The 22,714-nt window shown below is 43.0% G+C and overlaps 1 protein-coding gene across 1 annotated transcript in view; it reads right to left on the reverse strand.

Moving 5' to 3' along the window:
* Window positions 1-22,714, reverse strand: part of LOC145407183 (queuine tRNA-ribosyltransferase accessory subunit 2-like) — a 123,619-nt gene that overhangs the window by 41,469 nt on the left and 59,436 nt on the right. The window contains exons 5-7 of the mRNA XM_080278215.1: window positions 21,793-21,949; window positions 21,316-21,513; window positions 20,566-20,735 (exon numbers count right to left, since the gene is read on the reverse strand). Of these exons, the coding sequence (XP_080134341.1) occupies window positions 20,566-20,735; window positions 21,316-21,513; window positions 21,793-21,949 (525 nt within the window). The remainder of the gene's footprint in view (window positions 1-20,565; window positions 20,736-21,315; window positions 21,514-21,792; window positions 21,950-22,714) is intronic.

Consider the following 22,714-nt stretch of genomic DNA (forward strand, 5'->3'; position numbering starts at 1 on the left):
GAGTGGGTGAAAGTGAAGGCAGAAGTGAAAATGAAGGTGAAAGCGAAGGAGAATGCAAAAATGAAGGTGAAAGTGATGGGGAATATAAAAGCGAAGGGGAATATAAGTGAAGGGTAAAGATGAAAATGAAGGTGAAAGTGATGGGGAATATAAAAGCGCAGGGGAATATAAGTGAAGGGTAAAGATGAAAATGAAGGTGAAAGTGATGGGAAATGTGAAAGTGAAGGTGAGTGTAAAGGTAAATGTGAAGGTGAAAGTGAAGGATAATATAAAAAGGAAGATGAAAGTGAAGGTAAAAGCAAAGGTGAAAGTGATGGGGAATGTAAAAGTGAAGGTGAAAGCAAAAATGAAGGTGAACATGAAGGTGAATGTGAGAGTGAAGGTGAGTGCAGAGGAACGTGAAAGTGAAAGAAGGGATGATGAAAGTGAAGGTGAGTGAAAGCAATTGTAGAGGTAAATGTGACAGTGAGAAATTAAAGATGCAAATGACAGTAAAAGTGAAACTGAAAATGAAAGTAACAGAGAAAGTGAGTGTAAAGGTGAATGTGAGTCAAAATGGGCATGGAAGTAAATATGAAAGTGATGTGAATGTCAAAGTGAATGTCAAAGTGGAGGTAAAAATGAAAGGGAAGATGAAAGTGATGACAAAGATGAAAATGTGAAGTAAATATGTATGTGGAAGTACCCAGTGCAGGGAGAGAGAGAGAGAGAGAGAGAGAGAGAGAGAGAGAGAGAGGGGATATATACATGAATGAGATGGGAAAGCGTAGCTGTCACCATGCCCCAAACGTCTCACTTAACTTCCTATCAGAAGTACAGGCGCGAATCAGACAGACGCAATGCTGAATGGAAGGCTATGGGCTTCTCACGGCATGCCGACATCAACTGTTCAATGGGTCTGCTTGACCACAATAAGTGCTTGGCTGTGGTTTATGGGTCTGCCTGACCAGACGGAGTAGTGTACAACAAACGGAACAAGTGCTGTTGTGGTAGGTTTGGGCGCTCACCATCCACTCACTTGATGTAGTGCTGCTTTGGGTGTCTGCCCTTTCCTCTCTTCCCTCCTTCTTCTTCTGTCTTTCTTTCTTTCATTTTTTCCTCCTCCTTCTGCCTACGGGTGACTTTACACTCCCTCTTCTGTCTTTCTATCCTTCACTCTTTCCTCTTCCTTCAGCCAATGGGTGAAACTACACTCAGTGACAAGCCAAATGGTTTCCTGTACACCTGGAAACCATTTACTACTGTGGATGGTAACCATATAACCAATTATGGCATCTGGTGGTTTAATAGGTAATTAAGGCGCTCCAATCGGACTGAGCCTGTGTAGGTTTAAATCCAAGGGAAGGTTGGGGTTTCTTGATCACATAATGGCACTCAGGGATGAGTGAGGCTGGTCACCCTCATCTTAAATGTCAGGACCCCAGGCTCCTACGCTCCTCATGGGGCAGCATAGGATTGGATGAAGGATGGATGGATAGAACAAGTGTTGTACAATGTACTGTAGTGGCCTTTTACAATGGCTTTCAAAGTAAGATTATGTATGAAGGGGGGCCAGGGGAAAAGTCTATTACCTGGATGGATCCATTTTCCAGACATACCTTTGGCTTAATTACGTCAGATAAATGGGGGATTTCTGTATTAGAATATGCTATTTCATTCCTTTATTTTCCATTATGTGCTTGAAATCGCACTTCAGAGGGGTACCATCGGACTTACTGGATTATTGGCTTTATCAGATCAGGCTTCCCCCCAACTGATCAGGTATAGAGGGTCTATTGTATTTGCAATGAGGCATATACAACAGTTGAGATGGCTTGTGAGAAGGACCATAAGGTATATGTGGCAATTATGAATCCAGAAAAAATGTACAACACAGTAAACAGAGAACAACTGTGGAAGGCAATCCACATGTACAGTGTACATGGCAAACTGCTGAGTGCCATTAAACGCTTTTATGAAGGTTGTAAAGCATGCATCAGGGTAGGTGGATATCTAAGCAAATGATTCAAGATCACCGTTGGAGTGAGACATGGTTGTGTTAAGTCCCCATGGTTGTTCACTATATATGGATGGTGTTACGGAGTGACTGTGTAAATATGATTTGGAACTGATGGAGGAGGTTGAAGGTGTGTGCATGATGTTCACAGAAGAAATCTGTGCAGCATGCAAGGTGGTGTGTGGGGTGAAGAGAAGGCAAAAGGGGGGCACAAAGAACACTATAGCAGAGTGAAGAGGTGAGACAAGCTGTGCCACAAAAAAAGAATGCATATAGTGAGTGGATGGGAAGCAGAGGCTGTGTCAAGAGGAAGAGAGAGGTGAAAATATTAGAAAGTGAGAGTAAGTAGAGGGTGGATAAGGAATTTGGAAGGAATTTGAGTGTAAAGTGGAGGCAATGTAAGAAAATGTTCTGGAAGAAGGTGACAAGAGTTAGACATGGCGATAAGAAGGTACAGTAAAGGCTCGATTAACCGGCACCCGATGCATCGGCACATCCATATAACCGGAACGCAAATTCAATCAGGCATGGGATCAAAAATATTCCGGATACCAGTCATCTCCCTATAATTCTTGATTAGTTCTACAGTACAGGATAAAGTAGTGTACACAGCTAAGTTTTCAAAATTATTTTGGCCTGTAACATATGCTACATTTTTTAAAAATTATTTTTGGTAATGTTTGCTGGTTTGAGTTCAGTCCTGTACAACTACTCCTGCTGTCTTTTTTTGTGAATTGCAGTGTACCTGTACTGTATCTTATACTGAATAATGTACACCCAAAAGCAATAATCGGTAGACCCCCTAGTAGCTGAAGCCATGGGAAAGATTGACCAGGCGAACGAACACGGCCTTCCCCCCTCCCGCCACCCCCACCCCATCCCACTCCACCCTTCTCTACCCAACCCCTGTCTAAACGTTGTGGGTAGGTTTATAACAGTCGTGGCTGGCGATGTTACATTGTGTCCATTTCTACATGACTTGACACGTGTGTTACCATTAGCATTAATAACATACCATGGAGTAATGTGAAATTATGTGTTACTAGCTAGCACAGTAAACTGAAGCAATGTGATGTAAATAGAGGTGGAAGAATGAAAAAAGTGGAGTGAGTATAATTTTACTGCATTTTAATAATACATTCATATTAACCCTCTCAGGCACAGTCACGCGATTCGCATTTCATGGGGATTGATTTCAAGATAATCAGTCACTCAAATCACGTTTCTAAGCACAAAAAAATTAGCCAAAAAAAAAAGTTTCTGGCGAAATCGCGTCAAATTTTGACGCATTGTAGCGACTACTGCTCTTTCCAATGGTAAGGCATTGGCAACACTGAGCTGCCTCACTGGGCCCAGCACGTAGCGATATACCTCAGTCTCTTCCAAGCAGCCAGGCGGACGGTTGCGTTGTGTCTTCAGGCCGTTTAAACTCCTACTAATTCTCCCCCTCCCGCCCAAGCCGAAGCCCCTATGGACTCAGTGTGATAATGCAATATTTGTGAGCATATTTGTATGTGATACTGTCGATGGAACACAGATATATGTCACGAAATGGAATTAAGTCCGTTAAGAAGCGCTAGGCTTACGAGCCGATATGCGTGTTCACTGTTGCGGGGTTTCGCCTCTCGCCCTCCCCAAGGCCCATGGCATGATTACAAATACGTATGTAATGAAGCCAATGCCTAAAGTGTATTTTGTGTGAAAGATATTGTGGCTGGCTTGGTAAAATTAAGGAACCATAGTGTGAAATGGGGCAGGCATCACGTACAGTTTTTATAGTCGGGAAGGAAGAATTAGAGGTGTTTAGTGATGGAATTATTGTGATTCTGATAGTGAAAATGAGTATGGAATTGTGTGAAATATACATCAAACATGCTGCGGGTGTTCGTGAAGGAGCGTCGTGTGTGCCAATAAAATAGAGTCGCAGCAAGTGTTCACAGAGAAATATTTCATGTATTGACTGACTTAGCTAAAACAAAGCACAAGTGTCAGAGACAAGAAATATGCCACAGCCACATATACATACGTATGTCGTGCAGCGAATGTTCATGGAGAAATCTATTGTGTGGATTGCATGTGTTTTAGGCAAATGTATCGCAAGGAGAGAAGAAAATATGTCGCAGCCACAGACACACACACACACGCACACACACTCACCCACACCCACATGCTCACCCACACGCACATGCTCACCCACACACGCACACGCTCACCCACACACGCACACGCTCACACACTACAAAACTCCTCATCTTCAAGTACTGCCAGCATCTCAACACCTCTGGAGGAAGTGAGTTATCCGTATTTTGTTGATCTGTATATTGACCTATTTCTATAGTTCAATATTTTTACACAAATAAATAATGTTTTTTACATACACACATATGAGATGGATGAAAGTTCAGCTTCTTTGTCAGAACCTAGCAAAAAGACTAGTGGTCATGTCGAGTTTCTGACAGCACTATCAAAAACCTTATGATATTTTACGTGTATATTTTGAGTAAAAAAAGAAAATAATAAAACATAACAAGCGAAAATATGTTGCCGTGGGTGAGGTAGGGAAAGAGTGTTTTTTATCTCACGTGTGGGTGAGGAAGAGTATTCTACGTTTGTCGTCCAATTACTCTAAAACTATTGGACGTATCGATTTCCCGTAAGAACCATGATAAAGAGCAGTAAATTCTACATATGTTCATTTGCAGAATATACGCCTCTGGGAGAATTTTCTGTTGGAAAAGTTAGGGGAACAGACTTTCGGTAAAGTCGAAAGCACTCGGAGGACTAATCTCACTTTGTCGGCCAATTACTTGAAAACTATTGGACATATTGATTTCCTATATGAACCAAGATAAAGAGCAGTAAATTCTACGTATGTACACGACATAACAATGTAATATCTATGATAAGAATTCGTTGTTACGTAAGCGGGAATATTGCGTATGCTGTGCGCACATCACGAAAGTGACGTACGGACGTGAGTTCCCAGTCGCTTTTGGCGATTTACTCGAGAACTATGAGGCATATGGAAACCAAGAGGTGCTCATTAGAAAGCTGGTGAAATTCTGCATAATATTATGCAATAAAAAATAACATCTGCAAGAAAATTTCCATATTAGAGCTCCTTGATTTTTTTTCAAAAATGGCTTTCAGTTTTTGGCTATTTTCTCGAAAACTACAAATTGTATCAACACCGGATTTGTCTCCTTAGAAAGCTGATGAAATTCTCTATCAAAACTTCTAATAACATTTTCCTGTATGATGGAAAACATTCGAATGGTGATGTTGGGAAGTGAACGTGACGTAGCGAAACTTTATTCACGGCCGCCTAATGTTGTTTTATTCGTGTTTTCCTGTTTTTTTGTGGTGCTTATCAGCTACAACAAACTTCAAAGAAAAAGGTGACATAGGTTTCATGGCACTATATTGATGTTTGGGTGACGAAAATAAATAGAGAATACGTGTTATTTGCTGCACGCGGGCAGCCGGGCCGGGCAGCTTCGCAAAAAAAAGTGGTGCGCCGGAAAACTTACTGAAACTTATCGTGCGCGAAAGGGTTAATAACAAATAAATAATATTCACATTTCAAGTGTATGAAACTATTTTACACACATTTACGATATCTGTTAGTCTGTCACTGCATTCCCCAATTTTTTCACCGCAGTGCAAACCAACAACTCCCAGAACATGAACAAAACATCTAACACAATTTGAGCACACATTTTATAAACATATATATTGCAAATCAGGTGGACATGATACCATACAGTATAGGAGTGAGTTCTCTGGTTTAAACTGGTAGGTGAAATAAACCCAGCAATTTCCAATGTCAGTGTCACATGGCCATAAAGTTGTGTACTGCTAGCAGATTGCATGGGGGTTACGACCTTTGTATGCTGCCTGTCTTTATAGGAAACAACTTGGCATTTGCCACATGTAAATCTAACACTTATATGAGAGACAAAGAAGACTCATTTTGCTCTAGGCATTACTGGAGCGGCCAAACAAAATTATTCATCAGACTAGCACTTTAACCATTTGCTGTAAAGTAACACGATCCCACAGTGCAGTCATTACACTTACACATGCTGATGTAATTATAACTGTGATTAGGATGAAGGATACGATGATGGGGGAAGAGATAACTGATTCAGTAAATAACAGGACTGTAGTCCTCATCTTCAGATCCAGCGGCTATGCACTGACATTTTGTTGCAGGTCTGTGTGCATATGTATGTGTGAAATTATGCAACAAGTTTTGTGTGTGTGTGTGTGTGTGTAATCCATGCCAAAGGATGACTCAAATCTCTGAAGCAAAGTCTCATATATAAAGGGAATATTATTCGTAGCTGCTTTTGTGTCTGTATATAAATATAAATAACCAGAAAACATTTTTGAATGACTAACAACCTGGAGCACCGCTGGAAGGTAACAGATATCGTAAATGTGGTTGAAACAGATTTATACACTTGAAATGGGAAAATTATTTCTATCTATCTATCTATTGCCAGACGCCTTAATCCCGTAAGGGGTGGCCATTTGACTTTGAGTTATTTGTTTTACGGGGAGGGGCACTAACCCTCCACCAACCCACTTGTTGACACGTAGGGAGCACATATGGGTTGGTTATATGGTTACCACCCAGCGTTATAAATGGTTTCTTAGCTTACAGGAAGCCATTTGGCTTGTCACTCAATGTAAAGCCACCTGTAAAGGAAAGAACAGCAATAAGAAGTGACAGGAAAGATGGGAGAAATAGGAAGAGAGTAGGGCAGGCACAGAAAAAGAATGATAAAGGCTAAGGAAGAAGTAGGCAGCACTACATCAAGTGAGTGGATGATGGTTGCCACCATAAGACTATATTATTATAATACTCGCTCAGCTTTTTTCATACTCATGCCTTTATATATTTCACACTGCTTCTCCACATTCATATGCCAGCTGGTAACACATTATCACACATTACTTCATGGTACGTTATTAACTATCTATCTATCTATCTATTTCCAGATGCTAGTGGTAACTCACGTGAATGTTAATCCATGTAGACATGGACAAAACATAACATCAGCCACGAATGTTACAAACCTACCTGGCAACGTTTAGACGGGAGCTGGGTAGAGAGGGGTGCAATGGAGAGGGCCGGGGGAACTATATGCCTCATTGTTTCCCCTGGTCTATCCTTCCTTTGGCTTCGGCAACTAGGGGGGCTAACGATTATTGCTTTTGGGTGTACTTTATGAAGTAAAGTTCCAAGTTTGGTGCTACTGTATTTCATTTGTCTGGCCTATCAGAAAATTTCTAAGAGTAACTTTCAATTATCCAGAAAATTCCATATCCGGAATGGAAGAATCTCCATACATTCTGGTTAATCAAGCTTCTACTGTAGTAAGGGGAGTGAAAGGTATAAGTGGCAGATTGCTAGTGGAAATGGGAGAAATAATAAGCAGATGGAGAGGACACTTTCAGGAATTGTTAAACATAGAGAATGAGAGTAATGAGAGTATAAGAGGATGGGGAATGGCTGGGAAAAGGAGGGAGATGAGAAAGGAGGATGAGATCAGTAAAATACAGACAAGATATGTAAAATCCATCCAAGACAACTTACCAACCAACAAAGCTCCAGGCCCAGATGGAATTCCTCCAACTGTTTTGAAAACGTGTTCCTCAGAACTTGCCTCTGTTCTAGCTAAATTATTCAGACTAATCATATGTACTTCTTACTTCTTCATTCTCTAATTCAAGGAAAGAAGCCAATATCCATTCAATTCCAAAGAAATGAAGTTCCTCTGACCCCTCTGATTACAGACCAATAGCTGTCACATCCTCTCATGGTAAAGTATTTGATATTTTAATTAATATGCACATGGTTAAACATCTTCAATCCAACAACTTAATTAGTGATGGAAAACATGGTTTTCACCACAAAAGATCCACCATCGACTTTCTCAATCTCCTGACTCATACCATCCATCAGTCAATTGCCCAACATGGAGAAACTCATGCAGTAGCCCTTGATATTTCTAAAGCATCTGACAGAGTGTGGCACCATTCCCTGCTGTCCAAACTCCCTTGCTATGGACTAATGCCTTTTGTTCCTCTGCTTTCCTCATATCTCAGTGACAGAAAAATAAGAGTAAAAGTAGATGATGTATATTCCAATTTCCACTCAATTAATGCTGGCATGCCACAGGCATCAGTTCTGGCGCCAACCCTGTTCCTGGTTCATATTAATGATCTCTTACCTGTCACCCACAATCCCATCCATTCATATGCCGATGACTCAACACTTCACAGTTCATTCACCCTTAAAACAAGTATTTACAAAGTCTACTATCTCTAACTCTCAACTCAGTACAGCCATCTCCATAAATCAAGACTTATCTACAGTCAATGAATGGGGACAAAACAACCTTGTCTCATTTAAAGCTAGTAAAACCAAATATAGTATATAAAATTTACTAACAGACAGATACTGCCAGATTCATATATTACCTTCAATGCTACTAATATTCCCATCTCCAAAAGTATTGAAATTCTCAGTGTCTCACTTAACAATGCCCTCAGCTGGACCTCTCATGTCAGTTCACTTGCTAAAACCGCCTCAAAGAAACTTGGATTATTGTACAGAGTCCGTAACTTCTTCACTGACGTGCAGTTAGCTATAAAATATAAGAGTCATGTGCGCTCTCAGCCTGAATATTGCTCACCCTCGTGGAATGGATGTGGAGAGGTTGCACAAAAAAAACTAAAAAAAATTCAGAACAAAAGCTGTTGGAATTATTAATAACCCTGCTATTATAAATAAACTATCTCCCCTACAAGCAAGAAGGAATGTTGTCTCTCTTGCATTATTTTACAAATATTTTTATGGCAAATGCTTAGATGAAGTTGTGTCCATTGTGCCACCTCTCCATGTCTTCCCTTATGCTAGACGGGCATCTGGTAGCACTCATGACTGGAATGTCACACAGCCATATAGCAGAACTTCTACGTATCAGAATTCTTTTATTCCCCACACTGATTCTCTATGGAACTCGCTTCCCCGGAGTTGTTTCCCCCCAAACTTCAACCTACAGGTCTTCAAGTCCAACTGTTACAGATATTTTATGAATGGTGGATGCCAGTAATCTGGTGTATGGATTGTTTTTTGTTTTTGGTCATTTGTTCTTCCTTCCTTTGTTGTTATTTAAAAAAAGAACACTCAACATGGGGAAAGCCCCAGGAACGGATGGAGTATGTGGTGAAATGCTGAAGCACAGGGGACAGAGAATATTAGAATAGATACGAAAGATGTGCAGACTGGCCTGGGAGGATGGTAGTGTTTCAGAGGATTGGAAGTCACGTATAGTACATCCCCACAGTACGCGAATTCCGAGTATGCGATCCCCCCTGTACGCGAGGACCTTCTTTTTTTTTTTTTTAGTGTATTTTTTATTAGTACGCGAACTGAACTCCTTGTAAGCGAGACGGGCAACAAAGAGTGGCCCAAATCCGGGGTTACCCTGAGTATGCGACATTGCCCCCCCAAGAAGCGATAACGGTTACTTACGCTCCGCCCACCTTGTGACGTCGATGCTGCTCACTCATCACATGATGCCCATATGCGCCGCTTGGAGGGTGGTGAGGTGAGAGTCCCAGCAGAGGAAACACATGCACACAGAGTGTACAGTCACTGTTCCAGGTACATCCCCATACACTCTGAGGCTATTTTTTTTGTGAGCCAGGATGGCTGCTCCCTCCTCCAGGAAGAAGAAGCGCATCACCCATGCCATGAAGATGCAAGTCATTAGGAAGGAGAATGGAAAGGGCAACACGGCCATTGCCAAGGAACTAGGCTTGGCAGAATCGTCCATGCGAACTATATGGGCTAACAGGGAGACCATAAAGAAGACTGTGAAGACATATGGGACAGCGGCATTGGACAGGAAAGGCAGGCTGACCAACCAGGCTATGATTCTTCTGGAGCGGTACCTGGCTACTTTTATCCTGAGGAAGGAGAAGGAAGGAATTCCATGAATGCTCGCTACATCAAGAACCAGGCCAAGATTTTCTACAAAGCTACAACTCTGAAGCTTGCTGTAAAGAAACCATTTAAAGCCTCCGTGGGATGGCTTTGCCGCTTTCTGAAGAGGAAGGAGCTGCGTCACATTCGTCTCATGGGGGAGCGTGCATCAGTGGATGAAATGGCGGCCAGGGATTATCCAGCCATCGTAAAGGAGATAATTGACGAGAGCGGCTACAGCAGGGACCAAATTTATAACACTGATGAAACAGCCCTATACTACAAGGCTATGCCGATGTGTACTTATATTAGTAAGCATCAGCGCCAGGCCCGCGGCAGAAAAATCAACAAGAGCAGGATAAGTTATGTTCACCATGAACTTATCAGGTTCACACAAGATGCGTCCTGTTGTGGTGCATACTGCAGCACACTCCAGATGTTACAGGAATCTGCGCTGCATGGATGACAGCGGAGTATACTGGTACAGCAACTCCAATGGTTGGATGATGAGTAGCATCATTTCCAAGTGGCTATTGTGGCATTTCATCGCTGATGCTAAGGCAAAATCCCGGGAACTTGGCATCCCCTTCAAGGTGCTTCTCATCCTCGATAATGCCCCAAGTCATCCAACTTGGCTAGCAGACCTCAGCAAGGAATGCAAGATCGTTTTTCTGCCCCCAAGAACGACCTCTCTCATCCAACCGCTAGACCAGGAGCTGATTGCAACGGTCAAGCAGCTATACCACCAAAACCTCTAAGATCACCTCTGCAGCAAGACCGACAGCTGTAAGGAACTGCAGGCAATTTCTGACTTGAACACAGTTGGGAGTGACGTCATGGACGCCAAGGATGGTTTGGACTCGCCACCCGCTTCACCTGCTTCATCCTCACCACGCACAGCACCCGCACAAACAACTTCAACTCCTGGTAAGACTATTATGGCTTTTTGGCAGTCATTCAACCTCAAGGATGCCATCACTCTTTTGTTGTCCTCTTGGGCAGATATAACCACTGCAACAATTAACCATGCTTGGCACCTCCTCGTAACGCACCTGTGTGAAATCGCACCAGGAAGCGGCTTTCAGTCCCTGGCCGCTGCCGAGGCAGCCACTCTCACAAGTGCACAAGCTGTGCCCGGATTTCAGGCCGTCTCGTTGGAGGAGATCAGGGGTTTACATTCGGCAGCAGCAGAGCAGGGTCCCCAGGAAATCGTGCAAGGAGTGGACGAGGCCGAAGCAGTGCAGGAGATAGCAGCAGAAAAGCCAGCAACACCAGTGATGGAGAGTGAAGATTTTTCCATGACGGAGATCAGCCAGGTACTGTGCGCCCTTGATAAATTCAAGGAAGAATTCAAGGACATCGAACGCTCTCAGTTATGAGTGGAGGAGGTGATGTCTTCACTGGACAAAACCTTCTGTTACTACACCGACAAGTACAACCAGGAAGTAAACAGACGGAAGCAAACACTCATCACCCGTTACCTTTGGCTTGAACAAAAAGAGGAATCACTCCCTTCAACATCAGAAGAGCCATATCCTGAGGAGGATCAAGAGACTGATTCAATGTCTGAGGTGTCAGAAATAGTCTTTGAAGGGTTTATGAATGAAGTGAATGCATTAGCTAGTGAAAGTGTCGAAAGTGCTGGTGACGAAAGTGGTGAGGAAGGAGGTGTGTCAGGTGGTGTGGTGAGTATGCAGGAGATGCACGCTAGGTGCCTCATGCTGCCTCAGATCCTCTTCTTACCTCCATCACGCCTGTTGTCCTCTTGGGTAAAGGTGAGTAGTCATATTCTTGTTGGTTTAGTTAAGCCATATCCTTGTTGAATTACCTAGTAAAGCCATAATCTTGTTGGTTTACTTTATCTTAAGTAATATGTCTTAGACAGTTTCCCTGTATAGTACAATACTTAGGTCTGAAAGGTGTCTCAAGGGTTGCCCATCAAGGGGGGTGCCACGTATATGTAATTTTTCCCAAAAGTTTATGTATTCACAATACGCGAATTCCTAGTACGCGACGTCCTCTGCCGCCCACATACTCGCGTACTAGGGGGATGTATTGTATAATCATTCTCCTGTACAAAGGAAAAGGGGAAAATGAAGTGTGTGGTATTCACAGGGGCATTTGTCTTCTTAGTGAAATAGGAAACCTATATGGCAGGATATTTATTGACAGAGTTAGGGAAATAACAGAGGAATTAGTTGGTGATGAACAGGGAGATTTTTGGAGGGGAAGAGGTTGTGTAGATTGGATATTCATTCTTAGGTCTTTAGTGGAAAAGTTTCTAGAGGAGAGAAAGAAGTTATATGCAGCCTTCATGGATTTGGGGAACGCATATGACAGGGTGGATAGACAAGGAATATGGAAGATATTAAGAATATATGGAGTAAATGGGAAAGTGTTGAATGCCATGAAGAGTATGTATGAGGGGACTAAGGCTGCAGTGAACGTGGATAATGACTTAAGTGAATTGTTCTATTTGAATGTTGGATTGAAACAGGAATGTGTCATGTCTCCATGGCTGTTCAATCTGTATACTGATGAGGTTATAAAAGAGATACAAGGTAGCACAGTGGATGTTGGAGCAGCCCTAATGTGAGAGGGCAGCATTTGCAAACTTCCTGTTCTGTTGTTTGCAGATGATGTTGTATTGTTAGGTGAAGACGAAAGGGAACTGCGAAGCTAGGTGAATGAGTCTGGAAGAGTCTGTAAGAAACAGAATCTAAAGGTAATTGCAGGGAGGAGTAAAGTTGTGAAATGAAGTAAATGAATGCACAATGAGGCTGCATGGTGAGGATATGGAAAAATGTTAAGTGCTTTTAAGTACTTGGGTAGTGTGATGAGTGAAGAAGTTTAGAGGATGACGTACTTGACAGGGTACAATAGGGAAGAATGGTTGCTGGTTCTTTGAAAGCAGTGATATGAAATAGGGAAGTGAACATGAAAGTAACAAGTTACTGCATGACAGTATTATGATACCAACTCTAACGTATGGAAATGAAGCTTGGACCTTCTTGGAAGGACTCAAGAGTGAGGGCAGTGGAAATGAGTTATCTAAGAGAAGCATATGGAGTTACTGTATATGGATAGTCAGACTGACAAATGAGGAAGTGAAGGAGCATTGTGGTGTGGATGTGATAGATGGCATTAGGAGGAACACACTGAGGAGGTTTGGCCATGTTGAGAGGATTGTGAGCGACAGACTAAAGAGGAGGGTGTATGTGAGCGACGTGGAGGAGGGGTGAGGGAGGGGGAGACTGAGGATGAGATGGAGGGATGGAGCAGAGAGATAAGTGAAAGAGTGGGGTGTGGGCTGGGGACTGGGCAGCAAAATGACAGGAGGCAGGGCAACATGGAGTTGAATTGTTTGTGGCCACTCATTGTGGGATTAAGGAATCTGGCTGTTGACAGACAGATAGTAATGAGAGAGGTAAATGCATGCGTAATGGAAAGAGGGATGGCATTCATAATGAATAGTGAAAGATAGGATACCTCAAATCTGATGTATGCAGATGAAGCACTGCTGCTTGCAAATACTAGACAAGAGCTTAATGCACTGATGCAGAGTTATATAGGTATCTGTGAGTGGTGTGCCCTGATAAATGCAGATAAGAGTGAGGTGATGGTTGCTAAGAAAGGTGATTCCCAGTGTGATGCTATGGTGAATGGAGAGAGACTGATATTGGTGAGAGTTTAAGTACCTGGGTGCAGTGACAAGAAAGAGAGGTTAATGTGCAAAAGAGTGGCACAAGGAAGGGAAGTGGTTAATGCTATGAAGGCCTGAAAAGATGCAGAAGTCTGAGTGTAGTGGCTGCAAGAGACTTGCATGAAAGTTTTTGCAGCTGCTTTTAACATACAGGTGCAAGACTATGATATAGCGTGAAAATGAAAAGTCAAGAGTAAGCAGTGGAGATGGGACTGTTGAGGAATGTGTGTGGAGTGTGCACGGAGGACAGGATAAGGAATAAGATGATTCGTGAAAGATGCAAGTGTGGAAGTCTGAAAATGCTAGAGCTGAGAGTATGCTTAGACGGTATGGGGACGTGGAAAAAGTGGAAGTGATTAGCGTGGTGAAAAGCGTAAATCTGAGTAAATCTGCAGGTGAGAGAAGATGTGGTATGTCTAGTCTAGAAAAAGGTAGACAGATAGGGTAAATGAGTGTGGGTGAAAGAGAGGTATAGGAGCTAACAAGACTAGGGAACTGACAGATGACTGAGCTGGGTGAATAAATTTTGTGCAAAAAGTGTATGACCAGAGTCTGGAATCCACTTTTAACTTGACAGTCATTGGACTGACTTGTTCAGATAGGTGAGTGTGAAGCTATGTGGGGAATGTTTTTCTTACCTCTCATGTGGAGCCAGGATTCTGGGGGCTTGAATGGTGAGTGACTGGGAGTGTAGCTCATTCAACTGGGCAAACTTTGGTTAGTATCTCCTATCAATTTTTTTCTGGCTTTCCAAACTCTACCTCACCTCACTTTAGAATAAAAGAGCAAGAAGAAGAAAAAGGAGGAGGAGGAGGAGGAGGAGGAGGAAAGCAAACAGCAACAGACCTTGTGGTCCTTTCGAAGCTGCTTGTTTCAGAATAGAAGCAGATCCAGTGTTTGGCCCTTGGCTTTTGATTGGTGCTACTACTGGATGCAGGGAGATAGGCAGGATGCAGGTGAGGAAGGCAGCAGATGTGTCTGGGTTGACTGCTGATATGCTGTAAGCCTCAGGAGATTTAGGAGTGGTATTAGATACAGACTTGATAAATACAATTATATATGAGTGTATTTTCCCAGATGACTGGCTGAAGAGTGTTGATTGAAAATGTGTACAAGGGGAAGGGTGGTGCTCTGAAAAGAGAAAATAACACAGGCATAAAACTTTTGGACAAGATAATGAAGGTAGCGGAGAGAGTTCTAGAAGATATAATTAGAGAAAGTCAATACTGATGAGATGCAGTTTGGGTTTATGCCAGGCAAAGGGAACAATCATGCCACATTCATTGTCTGATAGCTTCAGGAAAAAGATATAGGAAAGAAAAGGAATCTGTTACTTTGTTTTGTTGATTTGGAGAAGGCCTTTGACAGAGCCCCTAGGGAGCTGGTGAAGTGGGTAATGAGAAAGCATGGGATCAAGGAGTGGCTGGTTAGAATGGTTATGGCTACGTATGTGGGTGCTCACACCCAGGTGAGTAAATGGAGATTTGAGTGATGAGTTTTCTGTGAATGTTGGTAAGCATCAGTAGTCAGTCTTGAGCCCCTAGTAGTAGTAGTAGTAGTAGTAGTTGTTCCATAGGCAGTCTGGCCAAACAGACCCGAGTCCCTCAGGAAGGCCATGGCCAAGACCGGGCTTTCCCACAGAGCTCTCAAAGAGTGTATGTTGTGTTGTTGGCGTAGATGATTGTGTGCAATGCAGTCTTCCATAACGTGCTTAATAGTATGGGGCGCTGTGTTGCATCCTGGACAGGCATCAGCGACAGAGTCATCCAGCCTCTTCTGGTAGCTTAAGAGGGCTGGATGGTGCCCACATCTCAGCCTGGCCAGGTGGACCCTGTCCTCATGAGGAAGATAGGATTCAGAAGGGTGGATGTCAGGAGGCCGTGCATGCAGCTGTGTGTTGTCTTTAAGTGACTGAATGGAGCGGCGCGTGATCTGAGTGTGGATATGCTTCTGGAAGCTGGTCTGAGGTGGGCGAGGGGGGAGAGATCACAGTATTTGTGTATGGTATCGTGTTCTGGGTGTTGTTTTGATGTTCCTTGGTGTGGATGGATGTGCTGCCATGTACTGTAGTGGATGTTGTGGGTTTGTGGAAGCTGCAGCGAGAAACTGGGTGCCTCTCATGTCTAGGTGGTCCTTGACTTTGAGGACTTTGGTTTCTTGATGTAGGTGGTCTGTGGGTGTAGTAGCTGTGCAGCCTCTGATTATATTTATGGCCTTGTTCTGTAGAGTGTTGTAGTGTGTTTTGGTGAGGTTAGAAGCCCAGGCAGGGCTTGCATAATTCATCACTGACCGTATGTATTGTTTGTATACTGTGGTGGTGGTTTCTTTGTTGTGTCCGAATGTTGTAAGGGCAAGTGACCTCAAAGCACTGAGTCTTGGTGTTATTTTATTTTTAATGTTTGTGATGTGTTGTTTAAATGACACTGATGTATTGTATGTTACACCAAGGATTTTGTGTGTGTGTGTGTGTGGTAGGGGAGTGTTGTTTATGGTGAGGTGTGGGATGTGACTGTGTTCTGCTGTCCAGTTTGTGAGAAGAGTCACTGTAGATTTGGCTGGGGCTATTTTGGGCCCGTTTGTGGTGAACCATTCATGTAGTGCGTTGAGGTAAGGTTGAAAGATGTGTGCAGCTGCGTTTGCGTTTTGGTGCGTACATGTAAGTGTTATATCATCTGCATAGGAAGCTATGTGTATATGTGGTGTGTGGGGTGTGGGTACATTGTGCATGTTTAGGTTAAAGAGTGTAGGGGACAAAACAGATCCTTGGGGGACGCAGTTTGTGAAGTTTCTGATGTTAGAAGACTGACCAGCAAATGTTACGTGTGCACATCTGCCTGCTAAGTAGTTTGCCAGCCATCTTTTTGTGTTACTGTGCATGTTTGTGTTGAGTATTTTGTTTGTGAAGTTGTGGCGGGGGATGGCATCAAAAGCTTTGCTAATGTCTAGTGTGATTAGGAGTGTTCTGTGTGGTGTTCTAGCTGAATTCATGCCATTGAAAACTCTCTGTGTAAGGTCTGTAAGAAGGGTGTCTGTGGAGTGTAGTGGCCTAAAGCCATGTTGTGACTGGGCTAGGGGAATGTGAGGTGTGACTACTTGTGGTACCAGTTGTTCAGTGACTTTGGAGGAGGTGCAGAGGAGTGTGATGGGGCGATGTGAGGAGGGTAACGTGGGGTCTTTGTTGGGTTTAGGGATAGTGATGATATTGCCATGCTTCCAAATGTTGGGTATTTTGTTGTGTGAGTAGCTGTAGTTTGAAATGTTGGTGAGTGCTTGTATGCCTTGTGGTCCTAGGTGTTTAAGGTGAATGTTGCTTATGTTGTCTGGTCCACAGGCAGATGAGTGTTTGAGGTTGTTAATGATGTGCTTCGTCTGGTTGTAAGTGAAAGGTGCGTAGTCTGGGTCTGTGGGGAACTGTCTCTTACGTCGGATGATACGTCGGTCTTCGGGATGGGGGTTTAGATGGCTGACTTGTGAAAAGTGATTGATGAGAGTGTTTGCTTGTTGTTTGTTTGAGGGTATGGTGTCTGTTGTTGTGATGGCAGCGTGTGATTGTGTGGTGTTGCTGTTGGAAAGTGTGATGCTGTTTAGTGTTTTGTAGAGTTTGCTGATGTTTGTTTTGTGGTCAAGTGTTTGGAGGTAATTTTTCCAGTTTAGTGTTTGCTGTTCTGATATTTTATTGTTTATCTGAGTGTTGAGTTCTTGTATTTGCTGTATGGTGTCTTGTGTATGGGGTACTGGGGAGAGTCGCAGTGTGTCCCGTTATCTCATGAGGCCTTGAATTTCTGGTGTGAAGTTGGGGTTGTGTCTCTTTCTGTTGCCTCTAGGGATGTGTCTTTTGTCTGCGTTTTGTATAACTGTATTGAAAGTGTACACAGCTGTGTTGATGTTTGTGATGGGTGTACTGTTTAGTGTTTCGAGATGTTCTGTTTCAGTTACAAAGGCCTCCCAGTTGGCTCTCTTATAATTAGTGTATGTGTGTTTGTGGCCAGCTGGGGTGATTCTGGTTTTGGTAGTGTTTGAGCCCCTAGTTTATCACGGTGCCTGAAGCCCTCTCACGTAACTTCAGAAATAACTCCCATGGGAGATCGATGTATGCCAGTGATTTGGTGTTGATTGCTGAAAATGAAAGGGAGGCAGAGGAAAGATTTAGGAAGTGGAGAGATGGTACGGGGCACAATGGTTTGAGAGTAAATGCAGATAAAACAAAGATGATGGTATCTAGGGTTGGTGGTGGTACTGTTAAGAAGAGGAGAGTAGCAATATGCGGTTTGCCACAAGGGCATGGGAAATAATTCCATCTTGTGCAGTGTTTGTGATAAGTGGGTGCATAAGAGATGCAGTGGTATTAGAGGCAGACTATGAGATAATGCTGATTTCATGTGTGCGACGTGTCAAGAAGAGCATGTGAAGATTGCCAGGTATGAAAGGACTGCTCTTGCTGGTGAGTCTCTCGAGTGTGTGAAAGGATTTTGTGACTTGGGAGACGTCATGTGCTTGAGGTGGGGCTGGAGCTAACTCTGTGGCTAGAGCAAGGAGTAGGTGGAAAAAGTTCAGGGAGCCGTTGCCTCTCCTGACACTGAGAAAGGCTCTCCCTCCATGCTAAGTAATCCTTGTATGTGGCATGTGTCAGGAATGTAATGCTGTAAGGTAGTGAGACCTGGGCAGTAATGGAAGAGGACATTCGCAGGCTTAAATGTACAAAAATGACAATGATTAGGTGCATGTGCAGTGTGTTCTTGAATGCAAGGCCTGGGGGGGGCTAGGTTTACAACAGAAGAGTTAAGAGGTAGGATGGGACTGGAGTGTATTGGTACTGTGATGAAGTGACGCTGATTGAGATGATTTGGGCATATGGAGAGGACAGGGCATGACAACTGGGTGCAGAAAGTGAGAAATGTTAACTCTGAGGATAAAGCGGTAAGAGGGAGACCAAAAAAGCAATGGGACAAGGGCATTCAAGGAATAGGGACCGAACAGGAAGGCTGACGGAGATTGAGCAACATGGAGAGCTGCCAAGACGTGACCAAGGCTGACACATGCAAGCATACTGGAGCCTTTATAGACAAAAACAATGATGATGATGATGATGTTGATGATGACGATGATGATGATGATGATGATGATGATGATGATGTTGATGATGACGATGATGATGATGATGATGATGATGATGAAGTTGATAGGTGAAATGAACATGAGTTATTACAAAGCTGCACTGAAGTCATAAATGAGTGTCCATTGTGCTTTTAACTGAGTAACAATGTGCCACAAGCATGATGGTCTGGCTATGGACCATTAAACAAGAAAAATGTCAATTAAGACAATGAAAAGGCTGATAATGATGGTGATGATGATGACCATCATAATGATAAGAAGGATAATAATTGAATTAACCCTTTAACCGCGGGTATTGTTTTGGTCTGACTGTCCTCTCCCGCGGGGGTTTCAGCCAAATGTAAACAAACCTTTAAACCTTAATAACTCTGCACAGAATAAAGCTAGAGAAAAAAATAAGGTACCATTAGAAAGTACTAACCTTCAGCTTTCCATTGATGTACGCTTCATGACTTTGTTGACTTTCACAGGACGGGCAGTGCCGTTAGAAGTGAGGGGTGTAAAATCACTATTTTTCGCTCACACATCATTACCTTCGCTCATACACCATTACCAAATGCCAACCTCATTCTGATAATAATACTATAAACATATATGAACACTGCACATACGATAAACACCCACTCTGTGTTCACTGAGGCAGGTAAAAGGCACTGTAATTACCTGCACTTCACTGCCACATCAGCGGTGTTGTAATCACTATTTTTCGCTCACATACCATTACCAAATGCCAACCTCATTCTGATAATAATACTATAAACATATATGAACACTGCACATACGATAAACACCCACTCTGTGTTCACTGAGGCAGGTAAAAGGCACTGTAATTGCCTGCACTTCACTGCCACATCAGCGGTGTTGTAATCACTATTTTTCGCTCACACACCATTACCAAATGCCAATCACATTCTGATAATAATACTATAAACATATATGAACACTGCACATACGATAAACACCCACTCTGTGTTCACTGAGACAGGTAAAAGGCACTGTAATTGCCTGCACTTCACTGCCACATCAACATGTGTTGTCACTCACACAGCTGGACAGATACTGATGCGCGCTTGGTCAGGGGTGGGGTGGGGGGCCCAGGGGGTGGGAGGTGGGGCCCCAGGGGGGGGGAAGAGGGAGGTGGGGGTCGGCTGGAGTGAAAGAACTTAATAGCTACTCTCCCTTGAAACAATTGGCGCACGGAAAAAACGCGGGGTATTCAAAATATTCACAAACATTCGAGAATGACACCCGCGGTTTGGTCCAGTTTTTGCAACGTCATTCTGGAATGACACCCGCGGTTAAAGGGTTAAGAAAAAATTATATTGGTGGATGGCGGTGACCATTATCCACTCACCTGATGTAGTGCTACCGACTTTTTCCTTCACCTTTACCATTCCTTTTCTGTGTCTGTCCCCCGCCTCTCTTCCCCATCTTTCCTGTCGCTTTTTATTACTGGTATTCTTCTTTCCTTTTCAGGTGGCTTTACATTGAGTGACAAGCAGTTTCCTGCAAGCCAGGAAACTATTTACAATGCTGGGTGGTAACCACGTCACCAACCCACAAGTGTTGCTTACGTGTCAACAAGTGGGTTGGCAGAGGGTTAGTGCACCTCCTCGTAAAACAAGTAACTCAAAGACACATGGCTACCCCTTATGAGATTATGGTGTCTGGCTATGGACAGATAGATAGATGATGATGGTGCAGATGAAGAATTAATGACAGAGAAGTTTATACTAGTATTGTACATACGAGTGTGATCCCATGAGGCGGTGAGGGAAGGTGAGGGCACCACGTCTCTCAGTGACCAGACAGGGGAATGTGGAGTCAAAGATGTCCACCCCACTACCCACCAGACCCAACACAGTCAGAGGATTCCAGGCACCACTGGCCTGCCGTGGCAGCTCCTGTGGCTGTGCCTCCTATTTTGGGGGAAGATTTAAAGTATTATGATATTAACTCCTCCAGTATGGTGACTTCATTTTGCTGCATTTATTTAATTCTTTATGCCACCAGAGTTCCATCCACTTTACCTCATTCAAACAAAGGATGTAATTCTGATGGGACATGAAAAGACTGGCTGGTGATATATAAACACAATCCTGCTATCTCCAGGTCTCTAGACAATTTCATTCAAGCTTGAGACAGCCCTTCCAAGTGGTGGGGTTTGACATAGCCTTATTTACTCCTTCAATGTGACAGGCCTTTGCCAAGCTGAATAGGGTAGTGCTCTGGTTACCATGTCATCCACTTTCCATGCCCACCTAACTATATTTTTTATACCTTAACCTGGTTCAGATTTTTGTTCTCTTGCAGCTTATTTCACACAGTCAAATGGGAGAATAAGACAGTACTATGGTTCTACATCCTTTTCATGGCATTTCTTTGTGGCTAGTATCATATTCTCATCTTAATCTACTGTTGTAACTCAGTATTTAAGAAGAGTGATGGTAATTTTAATACAAGACAAAGTAAAGAGAATATAGTTCTATACACACTTACCAAGGAAGCCTCCACCAAGCCACACACTGCCCCTGCCTCCACCTGCTCCACATCCGGTCCGTTGGTGTGGAGGCCAAGGACAGCGTACCCACCTGCTGTCGTCACACCCTGCTCCGCCACCCACTTGGACCATCGCCTCCGTTCTGCTTGATCGTGGCCTCCTAAAAGTGGCACCAGCATACCAACCCCCTGTAGACCCTGGGGGGAAGCAAACATTTGGATTATAATGGTGATACTATGCACATAATTTGCTTTAATATGTGAGTGCCATCTCCTGCCAATTCTATTCAGCTTGGGAAACTTTCAGAACATGAGGGATTAAACAGAGCCTTCATTAACCCCTTCAGTAATGAAGGCCCTTTGTAAGATAATTGATCGAGCATTAACCTGATTTAAATTAAAAAGACATCACCGCAGTGAGTGGATTAACTAGTAAGCACTGGATCATACTCAACTACAGTACCAAGATCACAATACCTCTGATTCCTTGTGTAACTTGAGACACTGAGTAAGATATGCCTTGGATGCAGCTGTAGCCTTAGCCAGCCTCTTCTTTGCTGCACTGTGTGGTGTGTCAGCATCATTCAGGACCTCATACCAGTCTGGTGCCAGTGCCTCAACCAGTTCTATATACCTGGATGACGAAAAGTTGACAGGTTGAACTAAAGATACTCTATTTTCAGTAGGTTATTTCAGACAGTTAAAAAAGGCAGAGACCACTGAAATGGCAACAATAAGGGAAGAGGGAAGCAACACTGTGGCAGAAAGAGAAAAAGAGCTTGAAGGGGATCAGTATGATGAGGGGCAATGAAGAGATGAAAAGTCTTTGACTTCACTCTGTTTTGAAGAGCTGTATGTGTTGGGCATCAAGCTGAGGTCTTGCCTTTAGCCTTGAGGCGTTTAGAAAGCCATCAGGCCAAGGCCTTTCCAATGGATGCTGCATGAGGCCTATGCAAAAAAAATATATATAATTATTCTACAACTCTTTTTTTATAGACATGTTGCAGAAAAACTGAACAGATTTCTCATGTGGTGCTTATGTTCCATTCCTTTAAATGTAAAGACTGAAAAATGTCCCATACAATTTATTTTCTAGTAATAAACATCTGATCTTCTGATACCATTATGAAATGTGTATTACCAAACGACAATAGATGAACTAATATAAAAAAATAATGCTAAGTGATCAGGACAGTAAGTAAAGAATTAATCAATAAAAAGGGACTGATGACTTCAGAAATACCTGAAAAACATGCACTTATTAGTATTATGTTTCTCTGTACTGTATCATGAATTAAATAACTTTAAAGATTGCACCCAAGTAAATGTTAATACCACAGCAAGGTGGCAATATAAGGAAAAACTAAATGAGGAGCTGATAAAATGCCTACGTGTGCAT

This window comes from Coenobita brevimanus, chromosome 72 (genome assembly GCF_032717465.1).
Source record: "Coenobita brevimanus isolate Jiangsu-jjx chromosome 72, ASM3271746v2, whole genome shotgun sequence".
Lineage (NCBI taxonomy): Eukaryota > Metazoa > Arthropoda > Malacostraca > Decapoda > Coenobitidae > Coenobita > Coenobita brevimanus.